General features: G+C 45.3%; 3 protein-coding genes across 4 annotated transcripts; 1 reads left to right on the forward strand and 2 right to left on the reverse strand.

Annotated features, from left to right (window-relative positions):
• The first annotated feature begins 2,582 nt into the window (after positions 1–2,582).
• On the forward strand, positions 2,583–8,492 carry hnf1a (HNF1 homeobox a). Of its 2 annotated transcripts, none has more exons than XM_023802791.2 (10): positions 2,583–3,186; positions 4,911–5,110; positions 5,337–5,517; positions 5,795–5,997; positions 6,107–6,234; positions 6,628–6,769; positions 7,022–7,210; positions 7,319–7,425; positions 7,749–7,830; positions 8,077–8,492. In XM_023802791.2, exons 1-10 carry the CDS (start codon positions 2,888–2,890, stop codon positions 8,205–8,207), a joined length of 1,662 nt encoding a protein of 553 aa, XP_023658559.1. In that variant the 5' UTR covers positions 2,583–2,887; the 3' UTR covers positions 8,208–8,492. The 2 variants fall into 2 exon arrangements, with proteins under 2 accessions (XP_023658559.1, XP_023658558.1); XM_023802790.2 differs by having other exon boundaries at positions 2,584–3,186; positions 7,319–7,434.
• A 4-nt stretch (positions 8,493–8,496) lies between these two features.
• On the reverse strand, positions 8,497–13,958 carry c2h12orf43 (chromosome 2 C12orf43 homolog). The gene is made up of 6 exons (XM_023802792.2): positions 13,814–13,958; positions 11,754–11,784; positions 11,557–11,655; positions 9,874–9,950; positions 9,481–9,562; positions 8,497–9,039 (listed from the first exon to the last, which is right to left on the reverse strand). The coding sequence occupies exons 1-6, from the start codon at positions 13,938–13,940 to the stop codon at positions 8,646–8,648; spliced, it is 810 nt and encodes a 269-aa protein (XP_023658560.2). The 5' UTR covers positions 13,941–13,958; the 3' UTR covers positions 8,497–8,645.
• Positions 13,959–14,589: 631 nt separating this feature from the next.
• On the reverse strand, positions 14,590–21,436 carry unc119b (unc-119 lipid binding chaperone B). The gene is made up of 5 exons (XM_023802920.2): positions 21,110–21,436; positions 20,572–20,685; positions 20,376–20,484; positions 19,794–19,966; positions 14,590–18,337 (listed from the first exon to the last, which is right to left on the reverse strand). Exons 1-5 carry the CDS (start codon positions 21,339–21,341, stop codon positions 18,225–18,227), a joined length of 741 nt encoding a protein of 246 aa, XP_023658688.2. The 5' UTR covers positions 21,342–21,436; the 3' UTR covers positions 14,590–18,224.
• Positions 21,437–24,432: the final 2,996 nt, after the last annotated feature.

Here is a 24,432-nt window from a genome sequence, read left to right on the forward strand (position 1 = left end):
TAAATTTATCACTGTTTGCTAGATGCTAGACCTATAATTTTGCTTTTACCAGATTTGTCGAGTTTGGCCTTGCAGAGCAAGAATGGCCCCCTTCTGGATAAAAAGGGTATTGCAGACTGACCTCATGAGGGAATCAGGGTGAAACGTGTTGTATCAGGCGGGACATGGTGAAATAACGTAATATTGGAAACTACACATTATAGTCAGCTACAGGGATGATGAAAGCGCCAGTTGATTCAGGAAAAGTATAATTACAGAACAAGTAATGGTCACCCACACTGCTGAGCAATGTTCCGAAAGAGCGGGCTTGATAGCCTTTTAGTTGACATGGGAGTGCTCATATAACGTTAAATTACCATGACAGATAAAATCAGGGAAAGGGCAGGCAGAGTACGGGAGAGAAGCGGGGGGCGGCGGCTCAGTGAGCCTGAGATTGTCTCGCTCTCTGGGAACGTGGAAACTCAAGCTACCCCCCGCAGGTCCGATTACCAAGCGATCGCAGAAAAGAAAGCTGTCCCAGGTGGGGAGGTGAAGTGAGAGATCAGCCGGGAGGAGGGTGCGGAGAGAGAAGGAGAGGGAGAATGAGAGAGCCTGGCACGGAAGACGGAGGGCAGGGGCGGGAAAGATGGAGAGAGATGGGGAAAATAGAGAGAGGGCACTGTGTGTGTGTGTGTGTGTGTGTGGGAACGAGAGAAAGAAGCAGACGAGTGAACCTGGTGAGTGAATGAAAAGGTTTTCTACAGCGCAGGCAGGAAGGAAGAGTATCACTTTCAGCGTTACGCATGGTCTCAGGCTGCCAACAATGGAGGGTGGGTTTCTGTCACTGTTACGGATATCATTATTATAACTAGTGTTATAAGTTACATCTTTTACTTTCAAGCAGTTGGGATCTTAACTCATAACCCTATTATAAATACCCGTATGTCAATTAATGGAGACGGATAGGGCGGAAGAACCAAGAGAATTTCTGAAAAATACAAGGTAATTTTTTAATTAAATGTAGAAATGAAGTAGATCTACAACTGTAATAAATCGTCAGTAAGCCTGTGTTGCTGATCCCGGAATGGTAAATGATAGTGTACATTGTAAAAATGTTTCCCTGAACCTTATTAAATATAATATAAAATAAAACAAATACTTTGCTTTGGTTTGGTTCAAAAATCCACTCTGTCTTTATTGGCTATGTTTTCCGAATATTAGATATTTATGTGTGTAGTAGAATTCATTCTCATTGTCCTCCCCATGTTCAGAGTACGCCCTGGTGGAAGTGCCGCCCAAGGACTCCTAACCATCCGTCCAACTTAACCTGGTCACAATCACAGCACACATAACATACATGTTTTTTTTTTTCCATTAAATTAGTAGCTTTTTGGCCAACTTACGGACTTCCCAGACTTTACTGATCTCATTTTTTGTTGGGAGCACTGATGGCTTTTTGTAGGATAATGAATTCCCATAACTTGATCTCCATCTAGTGGTCGTGTGGAGTAGCACCATGTCGCCGCAGATTGTTCAGGTGTTTGTGGCTGGTGGTTTTCACTATTAACCCGTTTCATTAATTAATGGCAAACAAGTGCGACCGTGTATAAAGGTAATGAAAATGTAAAGGACAAGTGGTACAGAAGCTAAATGACTGAATGAAAGAACGAACGAGAACACACTATATAAACTAATTATACTACATTTATTGGAGGGGGGGGGGGGAATAAATATTTTATGGGGGCACCAGCCCTACCGCTGGCCCAAGTTTAGCATGTGGTTGTATTAGAATATGGCTGTCACAATCCTGGACACTTTACACCACTTACAGCAGGGATAGGCAGCCCTGATCCCGGAGTGCCAAATTTTCCATCCTACCCGGTTTCTGATGAAGCACCTGATCTCAGGCAAATAGTAAGTCATCAGGCAGCATAGAAAACCTGGATACTGGCACTCCGGGATCAGGACTGCGTACCCCTGGTTTGCACATTCTGTCAGTATGTACTGCTGATTTTTACTCTCCAAATCATCTGCTAAATTTATTTATTTGCTTTTTCATACTGTACTGGTTTTGAAGGTACTTTATTATTTACTACATAATGCCACTTTTTTATCTTTCTGCTCTACTTAATTACTTTTCCTGTAATTTTTCAGTAATAGCATGGAGTACGGAATCTGCAAACAGAATCTCGTTGTACCTATGCAGTGACAACAGAAGTATTCTATTCTAATCTATTCTATTCTATTGATCTGCCTAATAGCCTGCCTGATATTGTATTATATTTGGATTTGTCTCTGTTTCTGCCTGTTGAGGGCAGTGAGAGCTGTTTGGGTCCTATAGGAGGTACATTTTTCACTCAAAAATTTTATCCAGTTAATTTGAATATTTTTGAAAACATGCAAACTATTCTAAAACCAGTAAAAAGAAGAATGTTAGTCAGTTAACAGAAGTGTGTGTGTGTGTGTGTGTGTGTGTCTGTGCGCATGTAAATGGAGCATGACATTTATTTTGATTTTACTGGGCTGCTCAGACAGTGCACTTTGTCCAAGGGCAAAGTTCAATGACAGAAAGAGAGAGCAAGGCACTCACCAAGCAGAGCAGGAGAGCAGGGTGGGAAATAAACAGCTCGCAGAGTGAAGCGGCAGGTGGAGGCGAGAGGTGTTACGCTGGGCTGGGGAAGACGAGCAGATGGAGAGCAGAGGGAACTGCGTCGTCGTGTCGGCGTTACGCAGCGGGAGCCGCCAGTCTTGGGCAGCGTCTGCGGGGGGGGGGCTCTCTTTCTGATCCGTGTGTGTGTGTGTTTGCGCCAAGTGAGAGAGCAAGTGCGTGTAGAGTGTGCGTGTGCACCGCTCATCTGCTACCTGCAGCATTAGCGGCGTGGGGGTGGGGCGCAGGGGAGGAGCGGCGATGGATGGCGAGGAGCGCCGGGTTCCCACTGCCCCGCGCCGCCTCTCAGCCCTGCAGGAGCAGCTGGTCTGGGCCCTGCTGGGCTCCGGCCTGTCCCGGGAACTCCTGCTCCAGGCTCTGGGGGAGCTGGAACGCGACAGGGCGGCCGCAGGCGGGGGCGATGGCTCGGCCGACAGGGGTGGTGCGGAGAGCTCCGAGGAGGGGGATGAGGAGTTCCTACCGCCCATCTTCAGGGAGCTGGAGATACTGCCCCCGGAGGAGGCGGCCAGACAACGTGCCCAGGTGGATCAGCTGCTGCAGTAAGTCTCTTGACCCTGGATTATGTTCATCTGGTGGAGGTTGAGCTCAGAGCTCATGGATGGTGAACTGACGACAGCTTCCTGCTTATCATAGGCCTGTCTTTGTCTACATTTCTGACTTTTAAATACTAAGCTAAAAACCTCCAAAAGTCCAGCTTACGCTCAACTCTCCCCCTTCTGCCTCCTGACCGAATCCGAGGAGACACAGACCTTCATCAGGAGGTTATCCTCCACATCTCTTCTGTCCTGATCTTGCAGTTGCTGCTCCCCCCCCCCCCCTTTTCTCTTTCCATCTCTTCTCCTCGACTCCCGGATCCCTCTGTCCATGGGGTGCATATAAAGGATAGAGTTCCTCCTTTTCTGGTTACTAATTACCCATCCAGTCGTTATTCTGTGGCCATTTCTGGTCCAGTAATTAATGAGCTACACGCATGGCTTAAGATTAACAGAGAAGGTTGCCCCTCTGTGGCTCAGAGATCTCTCTACAGCACTAAAGTTGAGGAAACGCTTTCTGATCTGGCTCTCCGTAATGCTTCCCAAACTCACTTTTGTGTTGCCAGCTTGATTATGAATCAGTTGTAACGTAAAACTAGCTACAAGTATCTGCTATTTACTGGAAACCTTGTGGGGTTCAGGTGTTACACTTAATGTGGAACGTAAATGTTTAGCCTGACTGTGAATTGCCCTTTAAGCCTGTAGGTATGAGTGTGTCACACCGAGCATATCAGTGTGGGAAAACGAAACGTAACAGAATAAGTGCGTTTTGCATGAGCATGTTCTAGTGAAGGTGTATAAATCAGCGTGTGTGTGCCTGTGTGTGAACAATTGAGGCTGTGCATCAGGTGTGTTTTATGTGATTGTGTTCTGGTGAACGTGCATAAATCGGTGTGTGTGCCCGTTCATCAGGTGTGTTCATGTTTATTTGCTGTTTATGAGCAGAATTGAGCCCTTAAAGCCGGACTTTGCACTGCAGTCTCCCTCCTTATCTCTGTGTCAACATGTCTCTCTCTCTGCCTCGATCTCTCCTTCTCACTCTGATTCAAACAACATTCTTCAAATGCCTAAAAAATCCCTAAACAGGGATAGCGAAATGGTAGTGTTAAAACCACATCCTTACAGTTATTAATAAGTTATAGCAGTTTTCCAGTTGACAGTGGATCTTTGGCCATAATTAGTTTAAGTCCACGCATTTGCTTGGCAATGTAATGCCTTTGCAGAGGTTTTTGCTCTTGTACTTTGGTAGATAAATGTGTCCGCTAATTTTCACGACAGTATTCTTACAGAAAGTCCATTTGTACTCACCACTGTGGTTTTCATACATTCTCAAAAGACAATAACAAATGAATGTATGAATGGATGAATGAAAGGAAGGATGGATTAATTAATTATTTCACCCTTTATTTAAAAGGGTAAATATCTATATACATGACATCTTTACATACCCTGTCGTAAGAATTTTTCTTTGCGTGTGAAATCATATAAACTGGAACGGTCTCGCTTTTGAAGCAGATATAATTCGGTAACTGATGAGTAAATTTAAACCCTGCAGCCAGCGGAGGCTGGAAAGCGCCCATGCAGTGTAACGTAGAGAGTTTAAAGTCTTTGCTTTAACATCTGCACTTCACTGAAGCACTTCAAGTTAAGTAGCCTCTTTTAGAGCTCAACGGCAAGGCTTCTCCAGTCCCGTCCTGCCTGCCACTCAGTGTCACGCGTGAATGTTACAGGGAAGATCCGTGGCGTGTAGCCAAGCTGGTGAAGAGCTACATGCAGCAGCACAACCTCCCCCAGAGAGAGGTGGTGGAGTCCACTGGGCTGAACCAGTCACACCTCTCCCAGCACCTGAACAAGGGCACTCCCATGAAGAACCAGAAGAGGGCAGCGCTGTACAGCTGGTATGTGCGGAGGCAGGCGGAGATCACTCAGCGTGAGTACTATGCAACTCTGATGCTCAGCCGGTGTGCCTGTCTCTCTGTGTGTACATCACATGCTGGGCAGCCTTCATGTGTGTGCCTTTCACCACGGACTGAAAAGACAGCTCATAAAGCCAAATACAACACAGGCAATGATGCAGTGAAGGTTCATAATAATCTTGCTGAAATCAATAGTGACACTGAGCATGATTGCCTGAACGCCTCCCTTCCGCACGGCAGAGTTCAGCAACGCCAGCCGGGGGGCCAGCCTGGGGGAGGAGCCCGGTGATGACGCAAGGAAGGGCCGCAGGAACAGGTTCAAGTGGGGGCCTGCGTCCCAGCAGATCCTGTTCCAGGCCTACGAGAGGCAGAAGAACCCCAGCAAGGAGGAGAGGGAGGGGCTGGTGGAGGAGTGCAACAGGTAAAGGAGAGGATGGAGGGATGTGGCTGAAAAAAGGAGCAAGAGAGTAGAAAATATAAAGGAGGGGCATTTCAGTGTGTGTCCAAGTCCCTTATGATGCTCCTGCTCCAGAGCAAGTTTCCCCTTTTTAATGTTTAATTTCTGTCTCCCTTTGTATCAGTGTTACTGCTTCAGTGCTAAAATGCCCTGGTTGTTTTTCTCGGTGTCAGTGTTAGTCCTGCACCGTTAGAGGCTCAGTGTTGGTGTCACTCTCTGAGAGTAAGTATTCGACCCACAGGGCAGAGTGTCTGCAGCGGGGCGTGTCCCCTTCCCAGCTCGCGGGCTTGGGCTCTAACCTCGTGACAGAAGTGCGAGTTTATAACTGGTTTGCCAACCGTCGCAAGGAGGAGGCCTTCCGCCACAAGCTCGCGCTTGACGTGCCTTTCAGCAGCCAGTCAGCAAGCACCTCCACCAACACCCTCACTACAAGCCCCACGCACGGTAACTGACTGACACTGAAGTGATCACGGAAGCTTCCGTTAATCCACAGACGGCATCCTCTCTCAGACACCCTCTCATTATGCATCTCTCTCTTGTCAATTTCTTCAAGACATGAAATACAGCCAGCAGGTGGCAGGTGAGGGTCACCATGGAGACAGGAGCACGGGGCCACGCCCAGTGCTCAGCCCTGTCCAATTGGAGCCAAGCCACACCCTCCTGGAGACGCATCACAAAGCAGTGAGGCCCCCAGCCACCGCCTCACCAAGCTCACTTTCACTTCTACATGCTATATAATGGATAATAAACACATGCAGGGAAAACAGAGAAATGATTCATAAAGCACTTCTGGGTACAGAATGATGAAGCATTTAAGTCCAGTTATAGTTGTTTGTGGTACAATGAATTGAATTAATTTCATTTCATCTTTAGACTGATGAATCATTATGTAAATTACTTGAAAAATAATTTGACTTGGTGCTTGTAAATACTTGAAAGCATTAATCAAATGAACTCCCAGACTATTGGTTGGAGGATAGCCATTAAGGTCAAACTGTAAATTAGCTGATAATTAAAAGTCCACCATAAAGATGTGCTGACATTCTACCCCCCCCCCCCCCCTTTCTATCCCAGGTGTCAGGGGGTGGGCCGCTCCCCCCAGTCAGCACTTTAACAGCCCTACACAGCCTTTCGGCATCCCCTGCCCCCCCACAGGGCCTAATCATGGCCTCCCTGCCCAGCGTCATGAGCCTGGGGGAACCCTCGCTTCTAATTGGTAATCTGACCTGATCACGTGACCTCTCCCAGATGGTGATCTGATGCTGTGATTGACTGAGTGTAACAGGCCAATAGGCTGTCAATAACAGAGATGTTTTGACATGCAATTTGACTAAGAACTAATTTAAGTGGATCCCTTTATATCTATGTCATGCAAGCTCAAATTTCCTCTATTATTGCACATTAATGTCAGGGCAATGTGGTTATTCCAAACAGGATTTCTAAAATCTCCCTCATACTTCTTTCAAAGGTTTAACATCAGCTCAGCCTCAGACTGTCCCAGTCATTAACAACGTGGGAGGCGGCTTCACCACCCTCCAGCCAATCTCGTTTCAGCAGCAGCTCCACACACCTCACCAGCAGCCAATCACGCAGCAGTTCCCCAGTCACATGGGCCCTAGCTCCTTCATGGCAACAATGGCACCTCTCCCATGTCACAGTAAGAGTCCCAAGATGGAGACGCATTTCTGTAGGTGGGAAGGTAGGGGTGTAGGGAGGAGCGGGATTAAAACCAACCAATGACACATCTCTCCTGCCGCATTTCCAGTGTACAGTAAGTCTGAGCTGTCCTCGTACACCCCTTCCAGCCTGCTGTCGCAGGCTATGGTAATTGCTGACAGCAACAGCATCGGGACCCTCACCAGCCTCACTGCTGTAAGACAGGTAGAGGCCCGCCCACCACAGCCAGAGACCCAATCAGAAACAGGGGTGAAATAACAGCTGCAAGCCAATCAAAAACATGGGTGAAATAATGGCCATAAGACAATCAGAAACAGAAACTAAATAAATGCTGCAAGCCAATTAAAAACAGGAATTAAATAACGGCTGCAAGCCAAATAGAAATGAGTGAAATAATGGCCTGCGGGTACAAAAGGGAGACAGTAAAATGGGAATCTTACTTTTAAATCTTTGTTGTTTGTTTCTGGAGTTTGCATCATGTTTTGATAAGCTGAGAAAAGTGTTACTCCGTCTGTCAGATTCTGGCCACAGACCCAGACGACCAGTCAGACCCCCCCATCCAGGACTCTCTCCACCTGGCATCAAACTCCCCAGTGCCAGGTAACGTTCATGCGTGACCAACACGCGACACCACGCCAGCACGCCTGGAACATTCCCGAGCACAAGTCAGACAGGCTCCTTTATGCTACACGCTGACAAAGATGGAACCGCGGGACCACAATTCATGATGGAAAAGGGGTGACATTTCAGCTTACTGCCAACAACCTCCAAATACACTTTATTCCCTAAAACTTCCCAAAGCCCAGACTAAATCCTATAAGCTGCTGTCTTCCACTCTCTCGGCAGTGACTTCTGGAGGCTTGGAGCTGTATCCAACTTCCCAGCCAGGAGAAGAGCACACCCCACACCTCCTCACATCCCCATCGGCAGACATCGACCCCTATATCCCCACAGAGATGGTTTCTTCCGCACAATAGCAGCAGTGTATCAGCAGAGTGGAACCACATTACAGGATGGAGGGAGCTCAACTAATGACACCAGACGATGGACGGCAGTGGAGAGCCTCAGTATTAAGGCCAAACTGCCATGCCAAAGTGCCAAATTCACAGTAACTTTTCCCTGCGTGGCAGACATTACCATCCCAGCAAGCATGTGACAGCTACATTAGCGCACTGTCAGTGTCTAACACAGCTGCAAAGCCACAGTAACGCATGTAGAGATGATCACTGTTTGTAATGGAAATTAAAGCAATCACACACACACAGGTCGTGGGAGCTCATCCTTTATTGCTGATGCCAGCGTGAGGCTGCGTCTGTGGCTGCTCTGTCCCATCTACACAGCGTCTTTAAGAGACTCTCAGCACTGCCTCCATGCTGGCCTGAGTCCCCCCCCCCCCCACTGATTGAGGTCCACCTTCACCCCTCTACCTCAGACCTTATCTTTTTCTTCTTCTTCTTCTTCTTCGCTGGGATCCCATCCTGCGGCAGTGTGGACTCGGCGTTCAAGGAGGCCTTGAGCGCCTCCTGTGTATCTGTAGTGTTCCTGCCATGATCGTGGGCCTCTCCCTCCCTGTCCACTTGCATTCCCATTCGGACATGTATACTGCTCTCCTCCACAAAGGCCTCACTTCCATTCCTTGCTTTCCTCTTCTTCTTCTTCTTCCTCTTCTTCATCCTACTCTGATTTTCAGTGGGGGTGGGGGGTGAGGAAGACGGCTGAGGCATGATGGGAAGGGCTGGAGCGGGCAGAAAGTCCACTGCAGACACTGCAGCCTCTCGCAATCGCATTTCCATCTCGCTGTCGCTGTCACTGCAGGAAGAGGAAGTTTGATGAAAAACAGGAAGTGTGATGGCTGGCCCCACGTTTAGCTGGGGATAAGGTTTTACCAACAAGTGTCTCAAATCCACTTCTAGTAAATGAGAGTATTACTTTTTATTATTATTTCCTTTCAAATCTGATTTGCAGAGCCTCAGGATATTAGACTTCAGAAATGCATAGACACAGACATTTCAAGTGAAACAAACACTTTTCTCAAAGGTACAAGAGCAGGAACCCTCAGGTATCAGCGTCCGTAAGCACTTGACCGTGCTGCTCCAAGAGGAACCCATTCACTCCAAAACACGCCTCCCTGGAGGCTGGCTGTCAGACACCCGGCCAAACGTGCCACCCAAAACAAGAGGTCCGTATGGGTCCTCCGAGCAGATCACGCTCCTGCAGACCCATCCTGTGTGCAGCAGGGGAGGTGCTGACCTGGAGCTGGGAACGGCGCATCTCACAGCCGGAGGCTTCAGGTTCTCCTCGCCTGGGACAGAGGTGGAGAACAACCGGAATCCTGGAGAAGAGTGGGAAGATGTTTCGGCCTCTGATTGTTATTTTTTCACATGGGTAACATGGCTGCTGGGTAATTTTTAAAATAATTAAAATGTGTCAGAATTAATAAGAATACTTTTTCACAGCACTATATTTTATATGTATGTCTATCTATACGTGTGTATATTCATACATACGCACACGCATTGTGCAGCAAACACTTTCACATGGAGCCACATTCAGCAACTTACTCACTGATACTACAGCTTGAGTTATGAGTTCATCTGAATCAGTCTGCATCCTAACTCCCCCATTCTAAATTCCCCCAATTACCATCATCATCATCCTCTTCCTCATGGTCCAGCCTTGGAGTCCTCTGGAATTCTGCACTGGTACCATCTGAAATGTAACTAGTCATACAAAGTGAGAATGAGACTGACAATTCAATAAGTCCATCCACCATCCACATTTTAAGCATTTCTCCCAGTCAGGGACACCTGGAGCCTCTCCCATAAGGCTGGGGACACCCTGGACGGGATGCCAGTCCATCCCAGGCGGCATAAGGCTGGGGACACCCTGGACGGGATGCCAGTCCATCCCAGGCGGCATAAGGCTGGGGACACCCTGGACGGGATGCCAGCCCATCCCAGGCGGCATAAGGCTGGGGACACCCTGGACGGGATGCCAGTCCATCCCAGGCGGCATAAGGCTGGGGACACCCTGGACGGGATGCCAGTCCATCCCAGGCGGAATAAGGCTGGGGACACCCTGGACGGGATGCCAGTCCATCGCACATACATCCACAAGCTAACATTCCCATTTCACATACTGCTGGCAATTCAGAGATGCCAGTTATCCTAACTGCATTTCCATGAATCGTGGGAGGAAACTGGACTCAGTAGAAAATCACCATGTGACATGAGGGCATGCAAGTTGTGAGCAGGGCAGGCCGGCATGTGTTAGGTGACAGCCAATCACCATGTGACAAATCAATGACCAATTGAACATATGTGGGATCAGCTCGGACATCACCAATTTGCAGGATCTCAAGGGCAAGTTACAACAGCTGTGGGTCGACTTGCTGCAGGAGAGGATACAACGGCTGTCTGACTCCCTTCTGCCCCGTATCGCTGCATGTGTCCAGGCCCGGGGGGGAGGGGGGGGGGGGTGCCACACCCTACTGACATGGGACCAGCAGTGCGCCCATACTGCCAACTCTGTTGTCCATTAGATCTGACATTAAAATCATTGTGATACAGTCACATGACCTTTCACCAGGTGCAGATTCATTTAATTTCCACCACTCCGTCTGGGTGATCAACATTCTTTGTCACTGAGTGTATTAACTGGGTTGTCAAGTTTAGTCAGCTGGCTGAAGTGAGATTTTCAATTCGAGACAAGTCTACACACAAGCACACATATTTACATGTATGTAACAATTTTATTACCTTGTAAATAGTCTGTAGGGTTTGCAAACTACCCTAATGCTTTTGATGTTGCTAATTTTAGGTTTATAATGGAATAACATATATTTGCCGTAAGATGTCGCGTGAGCGTGAGTCTGACAGCGTGAGCTTCACGCCAGATGTGTGAGTTGGCAACCCTGAAAAGGTGTATCTTTAAATTATTTTACCCAAGTTTATTTGTATAAAAAAATAACATTATTTTATACACTTAAAACATAAACTTTGACGAACATAAAATCACCAATAAATTACGTCTATTAATCCAATATTTTATAAAATTCTGCATTCGAAAACTTTTCAGCTTTACGATTTCAGGACTTAGCAGCAACTCTGTTAGGAACATTCCGGCTTTTTGGTTTAGGGTGTTAAATTCGCTGCTGTTATTAATGCTAATGGAACATTAGCGCCAACAAAAGGGCTGTATAACACCATGCCACCCAGCGCAATAAGCACTATTAACACTACTGAACAGATGCTACTGTGGGCATAAAACTAAAGTGATCACCAAGCGCCAAACAAACGTTTTATCTCCTTCGCCCTCAGCACGCACCTATCTAGCACAGATCCCAGTTTCTTTGCGACATGTGTGCGGAATTCAGGGGTCGTCTGGAGTTCATTGCCGTCGTGTTCGTGCTGGGACACATTAATCCTGGGCAAAAAAACAGTACAGAATTACCATGTGAATTACAAAATTATTCACATACAAGTATTATGTATAAAACGAGTTTCGGGTAAAACGGAACTTACCGACGACTTGGCTGGTCTTTAGAATCTCCACCTAAACAAATAGTACCATTTTGTGTTACTATATTTTTCTGATCAATTGTTTAACTGTTTATCAGCAAAGGTTTATAGACGTATAATACTGTGGTCAAGCTATCCATGCTTCGCCGAAACACGGTCAAATCATCCACGCTCAAAATGTGAGGTACACGCAAAGACATGACATTACGGTATCAGCCGTACATTACGGTTTAGGAAAATAAGACTTCAAGCGATCGCGCATAGGAAAAGGGTGAGTACTCGTATGTACAAAGTACAGGATATACTTAAATGCAATTAATGTCTTACTTTCCCATAATGTATGTACAAGTCATATGGCATCTGAAAGGGACCGTTCAAGGCTATTTCCTAAACAAATATGGTCAGATTTAATATACCACTTAAAAGAATGCATTTTGAAATCCATATCATTTTATGTTATGAGCCAGGTTGGACAGCTCATTTCTCAGGATTATCCCCTAAGGTACAAACATATCTGGTAGCCCCTGAAAGACAAGGGCCTAGGTATATCTCGAACAAATTTTTTGCAACTTTGGTGTGTCTGCTTCACACATGGGCTTCTTTGTGAAATCTATGCTAGTGCCTTTTCTTGAACATGGTAAAGTATAAGTTGACCAAATATTGTGTGGAGGTAGCCTAGGCCCTTGGCTTTCAAGGGATACCAGAAATGTTTGCACCTTAGGTGGAAATCCGGAGAAATTACCTGTCAAACTTGGCTCATATATTCCAGTGCTTATACTGTAAAACCATGGATTTCAAGATGCATTTTCTTAAAAATGCTACAGTGAATGTTGCCCAAATTTGGCGGAGGTATAGCGTAGGCACTTGCCTTTCAGCACGTACCAGAAGTCTTTATACCTGTCAAACTTGGCTCAAATAATAATAATTAATACTTTATTGATCCCTGTGGGGAAATTATTTTTATGCCTCCCTCAACTTGCTCTTTGAAGAGTAAGTTGTCCGCGAAGGGCAGCCACCTGTTGGGGCGCCCAGGGAGCTGGGGGTTAAGGGCCTTGCTCAAGGACCCACAGACATGCTGAGGCTGGGTTTGAACCAGCGACCTTGTGATTACAGGTACACAGGCTTAGCCCACTGAGCCACACGCTGCCAACGCATATGCCAACGCATGTAAGGTAAACCCATGGATTTCAAAGTGGATTTTCTTAAAAATGGTACAGTGAAAGTTGACCAAATTTGGTCGAGATATACCTAGGCCCTTGCCTTTCAGGGGCTACCAGACATGTTTGTACCTTAGGGGATAATCCTGAGAAATGAGCTGTCCAACCTGGCTCATAACATAAAATTATATGGATTTCAAAGTGCATTCTTTTAAGTGGTATATTAAATCTAACCAAATTTGTTTAGGAAATAGCCTTGAACGGTCCCTTTCAGATGCCATATGACTTATTCATACACTATGGGCAAGTAAGACATTAAATGCATTTAAGTCGTAAACCGTAATGTACGGCTGATACCGTAATGTCATGTCTATGCGTGCACCTCACATTTTAAGCGCGGATTATTTGACCGTGTTTCGACGAAGAGCGGACAACTTGACCGCAGTATAATACTACATATATAGGCTACCAGAGTCAATAAAAGAACAGCAATATAAATACGAGACGTGACAAAAACATCACGGCGGCTCAAACAAAACAAGGTCATTACACATCATGCAGACCTTCAACAGACTGCTACTGAAATGACTCTGGGCCATGGTAACAGACCAGCTGCCCCCCTACAATTTGCCTACCAGGCACACGTAAGTTTGGACGATGTTCTATTACTATGAACGTTTATCAAGGTAAAAGCATTCCCTAACGGAGAATTTAAGACTGAAACATAGACTAGTCAGCATTAGCATATGAAATCTAAGTAGTTATAACATTCAAGACTAAGTTATAATGACTATAATAAGTTATTATTATAAGTTATATATCTCTTCTGGCTACTACACTGATTATTTGGCTGACTACTTATTGCCTTTCCGCTGTTTTAACAATACGTGGACCTTAACTTTTTACCTGGTATAATAGTGTCATGGATCCCGTTGGATTCGGTAAAACTCCACGCAGCCTCTTTTAATCTTTGAATTTCCTTATCATCTTCACTGCTAGAACTGCTGCTCACACGGTCCCTGGAAGCTGCCATATTGAAATAAGCACGTGCCTAGCCACGGTGTATTGTGGGTAATGGAGTTTGCGCTGAAAAAATGATTATAATAAATCAAAATTCACGTGACAGATTTGTATATGAAATGTATGATCAATTTATGAAATTTATTATTCCTATTAAAATAGCAAAGTAAACTGACAATTGCTAAAATTTTCTGTAGGGGGGGATGGGGAAAATGTACGAAGGTTCAACATTAGGATTATCAATGTAGTTGATTTAAATAAAGACAAACAAAAATGACGGAAGAAATCAGCGGGCAAAAATCTGTTACGACTGGGCTGCTTGAAGGCAAAACTGTAGGCCTGTTTCTTTTTCTTCTGTTCATTTGTGCTTATTTCTGACTGAAGCCCAATACATTTGACAAGACGATGTTTGATTAGATTAATCTCTCACAGGTATATTGGTGTCGGTACCTTTGGCCCGCGTTAAGTCTTGAAATGCATATACATGGTACAAGTGTACGGCAGTGAAATGAGATACACGTTATCATAGATAATGGATGTGATTTATCTGTGTATTAAAATGTTGAGTAATTTGCACAGATGTGTCATTGGTGCATATGTGGGGCTCTAGATAGTAGGGATAATAGAGTGTATGTTATGATAAAGACACCTCCAAGTCACAATTGTGAAAATCAAACATTATTTATTTTTCTTGTGTAACATTTGGTAGAAACGTCAACAATCCACAAATACCATCCATAGGCGAAGTGTCAAAAATACAGATTATACTTTTAAAATCTCAGTTTTATATAGTAATTCAGTAATTGTCCATTAGACAACTAACATGGTAATTTTACCAGGTTCCCTGATAACACGAGTGAAACATTCTGCCTCTTCTGAGACTTAAAATGACAATTACTGAGAAAAAAATCTACCTCCTAAATTTCTAATAAAAGCGAGTCCCCTCTGAAGACCAGATGACCACGGTACAAACAAAGTAAAATGGTCCTCAATAACTAAAACAATTCCAGTTTACAGAAAAAAGGTACAAAGCAACATTAGCAGCATAAGCACAGAACATTTGCAATCATTATTCATCATAAGGTGCTAGTTCTGTAATTGACTTTACATCTCATATAAAGCCATCTGCTCAAGATCAGTACCACAGCATTCCAACACCAAGCTGTGATAAATTGTTAGCTATAGTGTTCACAGAAAGTCTTAGGACATTTGCTTAAAAATAAAGCAAATTCAAGTCAAGTTTTAGACTGTGAAGTTCTTGCTATTTTGATATTAATTGCAGTTGTAGTCACTGGCTCCCAAAGAGATACTAAACACAAATGTTTGGTGTTTTATGTTATTGCAAAGGTGTTACTAATTAAAACTGACTGTCAACCTTTAAACTCAGAACAGCTCTTTTAGAACTACAATTTGGGTTTCAATTTATTACTACTTGAAATTAATGTTTAGCTTAAAATGATTGGTTGTTTCTAATGATTTACATTCTTTGCAAACGAATAAAGTAACGATATTTGTTATAAAAAATACATTTGCAAATTTTTACTGAATTAAACAAGCGTCCCAAGACTTTCTGTGAGCACTGTATATGAAAACTCCATGTTTTATTTTTGTATTATTTTCTGATAACCAAACCAATGACTTCCTTGACTTGATCAATTGTGAAGCCTTCAGGTAAAATCTGCTTTTTCAGCCTAGCAGTGATAGTGATATAGCCAGTAGTAAAGCTTATTGTTTTCTGCTGTGGTTTTGGGAAATTTGGTCCTCGCAAAATGCATAAAAGTATTTGATAATATTTTTGAGGTATAAATACACATGTGTGCAAGGCATAACTGCATTTAACAATCTCAAGATTTATTTATTTATTATTATTATTTTTTTTAAAGAAATTCCAGGTCTATACAAAGGCCAGCCAGGCTTCCCAGCCCAACCTCTGAGGGACACCTCCAAAGTTTTGTGTGCTGGGATCTCCCTCAGTCTGGCTCAGTCTCCCCAATAACAATAACAATAATAATATTGATAATTTCCCCACGGGGATCAATAAAGTATCTTTACGCCTCCCCCAGCTTGCTCTTTGTAGAGTAAGCTGTCTGCAAAGGGCAGCCACCTGTAGCGGTGCCCAGGGAACTGGGGGTTAAGGGTCTTGCTCAAGGAGCCACAGACATACCGAGGCTGGGTTCAAACTGGTGACCTTCTGATTTGTAATCCATTTGTAAATGTTGAGAGTCATGAAAGATTCTTCAGGGATGTGTTTCAACAAACAAAAGTTTTTATTAAATCATTAAGTGCTCTAACTTACTTATTATGACTTAAGAACACAGGAACCCATTTTAAATTACCTAACCCAAAATAATTAACAATTTAAAAGAAATCCAAATGGTAATTATGTCAGATTTGTATTTGGTTTCATTGTCATAAACAAACAAAAACAACTTAATGGATCATATTAACTTAAAGCACAGACACCTGGATCATCTGAATCCAGCTTTCACCCGCGTGGTGCGAGACGGCAGGCCTGCAGATTCCCAGCATGCTTAGCTGCAGGATTCATGCTCCACCCTTTCAGGGCTAAGCTTTCCACAGCAGTGACACTAGTGTTTTCTAACCAACTCAAGAAAGGTGCTCTGCTGTGCTTTGTGCAGATTGCCCCCTATTGGGCCTGCCAGTGTAGCCTCTCTGCATAAGCACGTATGTGAGAGCACACACTGACCTGCAGCAGGACTGCATGCTGGGTATCAGTCATGAAATTCTGTGGCCCTAGTACTCTGTCACTCAACAGGTAACTCATTAGACATTTCATAACTGCTCCATGGTCACATTCCAATGTCCATAAATGAGGACTAAAAGATCTCACGCCTAATTAAAATTCAGTTGGGCAAGTGTCTTCCTGCAGCTTGCATTTTACATCAAATGTCTGTGTGTAAATGTATGTTTGATGGATATGGATGTCCTCAGGACTGATGCCAACAGCTGGACAAAAGGATCCTCGTGCAGGTTGTACTCGGAGAGTACAACCTGCACAGTGCAATAATCGTGGCAAGTGTGTGTCTGTGATTTTAACTGCGGTGACAACTTTTATGTTATTCGGAATGGGAATTCGTTGTGCAGTGAGAGGCCATGTGAATTATACACAGCATCAAGTCAGAAAGATGTTAAGTCCCCACAATGATGGATGTTTGTGATAGTTATGAATACCATAACCGTCCAGTCCAAGACAAGAAACAAACACACCTATACACCAATCAGGACAGCATCTGAAGCTGGAGCTACCATTTCGATCCTCTTTAAGCACCAGTTTCCCCCATTGAAAAAGATAACTTAAAAAGTTCTCAATTGGCATGCACCCCCCTACAAAAGCACCCAGAGGAATAAGTTATTTACCAGCAGTCTGTGTTCTTAACCTCATAAGCAGGCAGGAAAGACATGAACATTGTGCTCTTATTAGGCGAAAAAAAGGTGTGACCTACCCAGTGATCTCGATACTGCCGCCACAGTAGAATGTAAAGATGCGGGATCGCCAAATTACAGACATCTCAATTCAATTAGGATGATACTCTGTGACAGCACTAAGAGACACGTGGGGCAGCAGCAGGGGATCCTCGAGGTACACAGACCATGGTGTCGCTCCTGAAGAACATTGTGCTGCCTGTACTCCCCACAGTAGGGAGCTGCTTTTGCACTATGCTACTGCAATAAAAAAGGGTGGCAGCTTTCAGTCAGTTCATTCCCATGTAAACTGTGAACCTGGAGCTCGAAGCATGTGCCAACCCTCAGAGCTTCGGACAAAAAAATAAATGCCAAATGACCCCCCCCCCCCCCGCCACCCCCGCTCCGGAACCTGTGAGCCCAGTCCTCAACCGCAGCCTGGTGCTGAGGCCCAGTTCTCGCTTTGGAGAGGGCTTCCCTCAGGTATAATAACTGAGTGACTACTCAGGTTGGTTTGCAGCAGGACCCTGCCCATTGGCTTAAAACCATCTAACCAGAGGAGCAACAAAATGAACTGTAAATGGAGTTACAATGAAAGAAGCTCAATGCCCCTTTGAGGCAGCTGGTGGGCTACCCAGTGAAATTAAGCCATGTGGAAAGAAAAACAACAATAAGGGACATTTCTGAAGTTCCCCATGACAGCTATAGAAAGGTAACAACCCTAGGATACAAGGAACATGCATTTAAAGAGAGAGAAGCCATGACCAACCGGCATGGGAAGGCTGAAGCCTTACTGGGGGTTATAAGGCTTATTGGGAGGGGGCCTCAAGGCTGATGGAATGCAGTGGCATGCGCCGAGGGGCAGCGCTGCCAGCTACTGCCCACCGTTATAAGCGTAGTCTGCCTTGTTGTGCATGATGAGCTTGTTGTCCACGAAATAGAAGCTGTCTGACCTGGTCTCGTAAGGGTTCTCCACCATCTGACGAACTGCAGATAGGCAGAGAGGATCATGCTGTAGTCTTATCAGCAAATGACATACGACGGTTGTGTATACCTGTTTGAGTCCTGCAAGCAGTGCCACATCCCTGCTGCTACGGGCCTGCATGAAATCAGTATCTATAACATCCCTTCCAACAAACATCATTATGACGTTAAAAGATTGTACCTCTTGCTGACCTCATTATTTAACTAGCTGAGCAGAAATTCCTCAGTTTAAGAATAACAATTAGCTCCTGATTAAAGGTATGATAACAACCCACTGCACTAATAATCTCTACATACAGGCTCGACGAGAGAAACAAGCCCAGTGCTGGTTTCACTGCCTGACAAGTAGCTGCCTTCGGGTGGGTCTGCAGAGCAGATCTGCAAATAACACTGCTTACTGCATTAAGTCTGAGTGCTGCTGTCTGTATAATATCCTGAGGGAACCCAGCATGTAGCAGTGCTGTTAAAAATGCTTCACCTTAGACCAGCATTCATACTCAGCAGAAGGCCCGCTACACATAAAAACTTTTACTTCATAAAAACTGTCCTCTATTCAGACAGCCGCTTTCTTTCCAGGAGTAATTCACAGCTAGTAATTTTCCGGTAGGTTGGGTTAATCAACACTTCTGCTGAGCAATTAGATGATGTAATGCAACAGTCTGCTTTTCACAAAATACGGGAAATACTGAGCTGAATGCCAGATTAGCACCTTTCTCCTCCTACGTGTTTAATCCATCCAGACTTAAGGCTTCTTTTATATAAAAAAAAAAAAAGGCATATCTCACACCCATCAACCCAGAACGTTGATAATTTAGTGCTGTTTTTCCTGCAGACAAAAACAAAACAAGACATTTTCCACACAAAATATAATATAGAAGTGATGGCACCTGTCTTCCACAGCATCTGGCTCTAGCAGAAATAACAGAATAAAGTGTTTATCTGAGCTGTTTCCATCCATCCAGGTTGTAAACATTTATTCTGGTCAGGGTAAGGGGGGGGGGGGGTGGGTGGCTGGAGCCTATTCTCGGCAGCACAGGGCTCGAGGTTGGGGTACAGCTCACATGATGTGCCAGTTTAAAGCAGTTTCCTACCACAAAAAGAACTTCTCCTGACAGTCAAGCACGCGCACAAACACTTGATTTATAACATCTACTTCGGATGCTAAAGAAAATTTATTTAGACACTGAATCAAACTTTTTATCATTTGTGTCACACTCAAACATGCACACAGACCCTCTGCTCTTGACAATCACCAATGATATTTTTAAAACCCAAAATTCAAAATATGCTAAAATGATGGGCTCTGAGACCTTGTCCAATGACCTCTGAATTATAGTGTCGTCACCATGGAAGACCTATCAGCACGATTAATGAGCACAGCGGCAGCTGTGAGATCCACCTGGGAACTATTACCCTAAACGTAGGGCAGACAGAGGAACGTGCGGGAAAAACCACTCACTCAGTTCGTCTGGGAGCTGTGGGAACTCGTAGATGTGCTCGCAGCTGTTCCGGCTGTTGGGGATACAGAAGCCAAAGTCGAAATCGAAGCTCTTGAGAAGCTGGTCTCTGAAGTAGTGCCTCTCGATCATGCGGAAGCTGCTGATGGGCCGATCGCCCACAGTGAACTCAACCCTACAACAGACAGATCGAGAGGCTGAAGAGAACTACCTAACAAGCGCTGCAGAGGAACTAGCGATGATACTACTGCTCATCAAGATATAGTAAGAGTAATACGAGGAATATCAACAACACCCTGGCAGCCAATAGAGTAAATGATGAAATAATTGAATCTTAGAGTACAGGTGCCCAGCTTTGGCATCCTTGGTACTTTACTTAGGCAAGATGGGTTGCACAAGCCTCCCAGAACACAGACTTGCGCCAGGAAGGTGCCAGGGCAGGGTTTAGAAAATGACCTGCAGTAAGACTCTCTTTTCCAAATAAGTTTTATATGGTTGCTTAGAACAAAACTGCTAGGCATGCACTGCAGCGATGAAGATGAGGATGATGAAGACAGCAACGGTTTGTTGTGTTCTGAACTCACGTGGCACCCACAGTGCCCAGTCTCAGGAAGGCAGGAGTGAACTGGTATCGGACGAAGCGTCCCGTGTTGGAATCGGACCCCCCGTTCACATCCTCCTCCTCCAGTGGATCTGTGGAGCATCAGGGGAACACATCAAGATGGATCTCCTCCAGGTACAGCTACCAACGCAAAGTGCAGCGGGCACAGTCGGACACACCGTTATTGGGTGGTTTGGCGATCTCAAACAGCACCGTCCCGGTCTCCATGTCTCTTATCTTGAAACGTGTGAAATCGACATTAAAGACATTGTCCTCAGGTTTACAGAGGTAATCTGCAAGAGGACACAGGTTACAGATTCACTGCATATAATCTTAATAATTTCAATACATAATTTAGGTAACTTGTGTGTGAAGCGTGTCTGCCAAGCCTGATCCCGCATCGCGCAGGCAAACTCCCTTCGCCTTTGTCCGCTGAGGCGTGTGCCCTAGCAAACGTATCTGCGCGTCTTTCCTCCATTATGCTGCCCGGAACGCCAGCAGCTCACTGACAAAGGAAAGAGCCACGTGCCCTCTGCGAGTTTCGCACACTTCGCCTCAGGTTTTTGCCAGCCCGAGTTCGGCTGTCCGGAGCCCCCGGTCCGACAACCCCACCGGCCGACCGGCGTCCGGGGACCCGGCTCCCAACTTAATTTCCAGGAGCTCGGGATCGGCAAACAAACTTTAAAACGAGTGGTTTCTCTTTCCTCATGCGCCTACCGCGGGTGACGGAGCGCAGACCCAGAACTTCGTCCGGAGTGATGTCTCGCCCCAGTCCCCTCAACTCATCCTCCGTAACGGGCCGCCTCTCCGGCTGACTTCGCCGCGGCTTCAGCCTCTTCATGACGCCTCCCCCGGATCTGCGCTCTCTGCCGCCAGCAGCGGACCCCGGCTCAGCGTCGAGCATATTGGCGTTGGTAGACGTTTCCGTGCGAGGTTTGCGTTCGCTCATGGCTTTGCCGTCCGCTCAGATTCATGGACGCGATGCCGCTCGCTTCAAGATGGCGTCATGTCTCTATGGTGAAACTACGCCGGAGAGAAGCGCTCGCGATTGGCGGCACGCGCTCCGCGGTTGCCATGGTCACGGGCACGCGCGTGCTGTTTATTTTCCCTCCTCCCGCCAAATGATTACCTTGTTTTATGTCATGATGCCACTGGGATCGGTAATGCGACAACCCATGGAGACAGAGTCCCACACTTAGCGAAATATCATCAATGAAACCAGGTTAAGGAGCACACGGCAGGCGAGCAGTGTGTACAATAAAACATCAGCACAATACAAAACGTTAGATAAAATAGCACATTTATTTAAAAAGAAACAGTGAAGTCACACCAGGCAGCAATTCCCAACTTGTACGCAGTTTGACAAGAGCAGAGGGTGTGTGTGCGCATGTTTCAGTGTGACTCAGTGTTTGAGTTCATGGGGAAGACATTCACACAGGTCTCATTCAATCCTCCAAATGGTGGCGTGGTGGGCAGATAATGCAAAAGAACACAAAACATGTACCGTTATGTTCTTGCGCAGGTAAAGGGAATTAAAAACGTTAACAGTTGATTTGGAACTGAGGAATGTATATGAGTATGAAAACCGCACCTTCCTTAAAAACAATTATATGAACTGAAAGCAAAATCAACCATCTGGACAAACCATGTAAGCACAATAAATGAGACATCAAAGGACGGTAAAGCATGTTGGCATGTATTCAAAATCAAGGCAATACGAAATCAAAACAAATTAAACATACACAAAGAATGCTCTTTAAAATTAACACCAGACAGTGCAAAAATTCACACCCCAAAAATAAAAATCTTTGCAAAAAGTAAAACCAAAGTATGTCCTGAGGGAGCTACCTTGCCGTTCAATTAGCGATGCTAGGCAACCTGCACTTCAAGTTATACAATACAAAAGGCAAAAGCTACTCAGACAAGCCCCATCACACTGCCCTAAGACAGCACAGTTGTATTACACTTTCCATTTCACTTCACTCCCTTCACCTCCGACAGAAATAAACTTGCCATAAAACAAAATCTAAATAAGAAAACAGTTTTGGCACACTAAAACGAGTGTGACTCTGTACCATACGTGTATGTACACGTAGACAGACAGACAGACAGACAGAGACAGACAATAAATTTTATTTGCCAAAACAGAAAAGCTTCCAACTTTGGTGCAGGTTTTAATTTTGTCAATTTTAAATAAAGATTAAAAAGGTGCTTCTGATTGATTTCTGATTGTTTGTAATTCATATCTACTCTGCCCTGAAAAGATAGGTCCAAATGTCTCTCCCTCCACCAAGTTTACACACCTCAGGAGCATAAATAACTAACATTGTATAAATAACTAGTCAAAAGTTACCAAGATCTGATGGATCAATGGTGATGACTTTCTTAAGCAAGACCGATGACAAGCCCTGAAGCAGAGCAGAGATGAATTGTGCCCTTTGAGGGCTACGTTTCCACCATACCCCAGTACCGACACGGAGGTGACCTGAGCAGGCCATCACTCAGGTGTATCACTCAGACAACGACACGCACTCATTTCCCATGGGACAAACTCACAGCTCAGGGTCACTGACCTAAACGCAAGGCTGCTGGTTTAAATCAATCTACACTGAACCAATTAAGGCAAATCAAAGACAATGTAAGGACAATGGCACAAGGAGACCCAAGGAAGAGCAGTGCCGATATGGGAACAAAGCTAAATGCAACAAAAACTAACAGAAACGGTGGCAGTAGAGATGGGAGTATTAGTGAGCGACAAGTGACAACCTGAGAGAGGAAGAAAATATTCAACTGACAATTCCTTAGCCAGCAACTTAAGCAACAGCTGCAGCCCCCTCTGAAAGCTACTGCAAGAAAAGCCTTAACTGAATGTTTACCACACTACATTTCATGCCAAGTTAAGTGTAGAGGTATTGATGGTTCTACTGTAGAAGTACAGCTAATTGACTGGACAGGTCAGCTTGTGAAATATATTGCCCAGTATAACTTCATTGAGAATGTGGTGTACTGCAGCCCAAATGACGACTAATCACTGCAGCATCACCTCACCATCTGACTGTGGGGCATCCTGCATCCTAAACACAAGACAGACATGTGCCGTCTGCAGGCTGATTGGCTGATCGGTGGGGGGGGGGAGGGTGCATCAAGGAAGCATGACATCAGGGATTACAGGTCATGGCTACTGCATTACCCCATAATACAGGGCATTCTGAGTCAACTGAAATCCACAGATCATGAAGGGAGAAGCTAGCAGGCCCAGGGAGGTGACCAAGGGAGGTGACCAGGAGCACGACGGAACACGGCTGAACGAGTCACCACACCTCTCCTTTACAATAAGCACAGCGGGTTCTGTACCTCTGTATTCCACCAATCAAACACTTCCTCCCTAAGCAGCAGCCAGGCTAATGAATACAAAGCAAACCCAGGAAGGCAGGGCCCTTACACCCAGCTGCCGGACAATCTCATGCAGTTGATTCAATATTTATTAAGTTCAGGGTGTCAGCAGCCTCTCGCTCCAGGATAATGAGATCACCAATACTACAAGTTAGCTGGCTACAAACAAACAGCGCAATGGGTCATGTGGCCACACTTAATGTAAACATGTCCAGGAAGGAACGTGTCAATCTCAGGCCAGGTTCTCATACAGAATTCCTGTTCAAATAAAATAAGGAGCACAACTGCCTTTTCCCTCCTTTCCAAAGTACAGCATGGGGGGGGGGGGGGGGGGTCAGGGGACAGGCTGCTGTTTTGGCAGCACTCACCATAGTCGACCCCAAACAGGGCCGATAATCCAAGAGAAAACACACAGCAGCTGTGGAGCGGTTTCCCATCTCCTGCAAACTGCACTCTGATCCCCCTCCTGCTGTCTATATGGATGCTGCAGACACAGCTTCAGATTAATAAAGCAGGTATTTCACTCCCAAAAACACACCTGCTTTCACAAAGTTGTGTCCAGGAAATGTCAATGCTTAAACAGGAACAGTCAGGCTTGAATAAAACATCTAAAAGTGACATCAATTCCAGTCCCCAGCCCCTGGCTT

This window comes from Paramormyrops kingsleyae, chromosome 2 (genome assembly GCF_048594095.1).
Source record: "Paramormyrops kingsleyae isolate MSU_618 chromosome 2, PKINGS_0.4, whole genome shotgun sequence".
Taxonomy (NCBI): Eukaryota; Metazoa; Chordata; class Actinopteri; order Osteoglossiformes; family Mormyridae; genus Paramormyrops; species Paramormyrops kingsleyae.

Coding starts and splice junctions, on each gene's coding strand:
- hnf1a (XM_023802790.2), top strand. CDS start 2,888: ATGGATGGCGAGGAGCGCCGGGTTCCCACTGCCCCGCGCCGCCTCTCA. Junction 6,235..6,627: donor TGGAGACGCATCACAAAGCA/GTGAGGCCCCCA, acceptor TTTCTATCCCAG/GTGTCAGGGGGTGGGCCGCT. Junction 6,770..7,021: donor GGAACCCTCGCTTCTAATTG/GTAATCTGACCT, acceptor CTTCTTTCAAAG/GTTTAACATCAGCTCAGCCT.
- c2h12orf43 (XM_023802792.2), bottom strand. CDS start 13,940: ATGGCAGCTTCCAGGGACCGTGTGAGCAGCAGTTCTAGCAGTGAAGAT. Junction 11,656..11,753: donor AAAGACCAGCCAAGTCGTCG/GTAAGTTCCGTT, acceptor TTTTTTGCCCAG/GATTAATGTGTCCCAGCACG. Junction 9,040..9,480: donor TGCGCCGTTCCCAGCTCCAG/GTCAGCACCTCC, acceptor CTCTTCCTGCAG/TGACAGCGACAGCGAGATGG.
- unc119b (XM_023802920.2), bottom strand. CDS start 21,341: ATGAGCGAACGCAAACCTCGCACGGAAACGTCTACCAACGCCAATATG. Junction 20,485..20,571: donor CGCCAAACCACCCAATAACG/GTGTGTCCGACT, acceptor GATGCTCCACAG/ATCCACTGGAGGAGGAGGAT. Junction 19,967..20,375: donor CTGGGCACTGTGGGTGCCAC/GTGAGTTCAGAA, acceptor TGTCTGTTGTAG/GGTTGAGTTCACTGTGGGCG.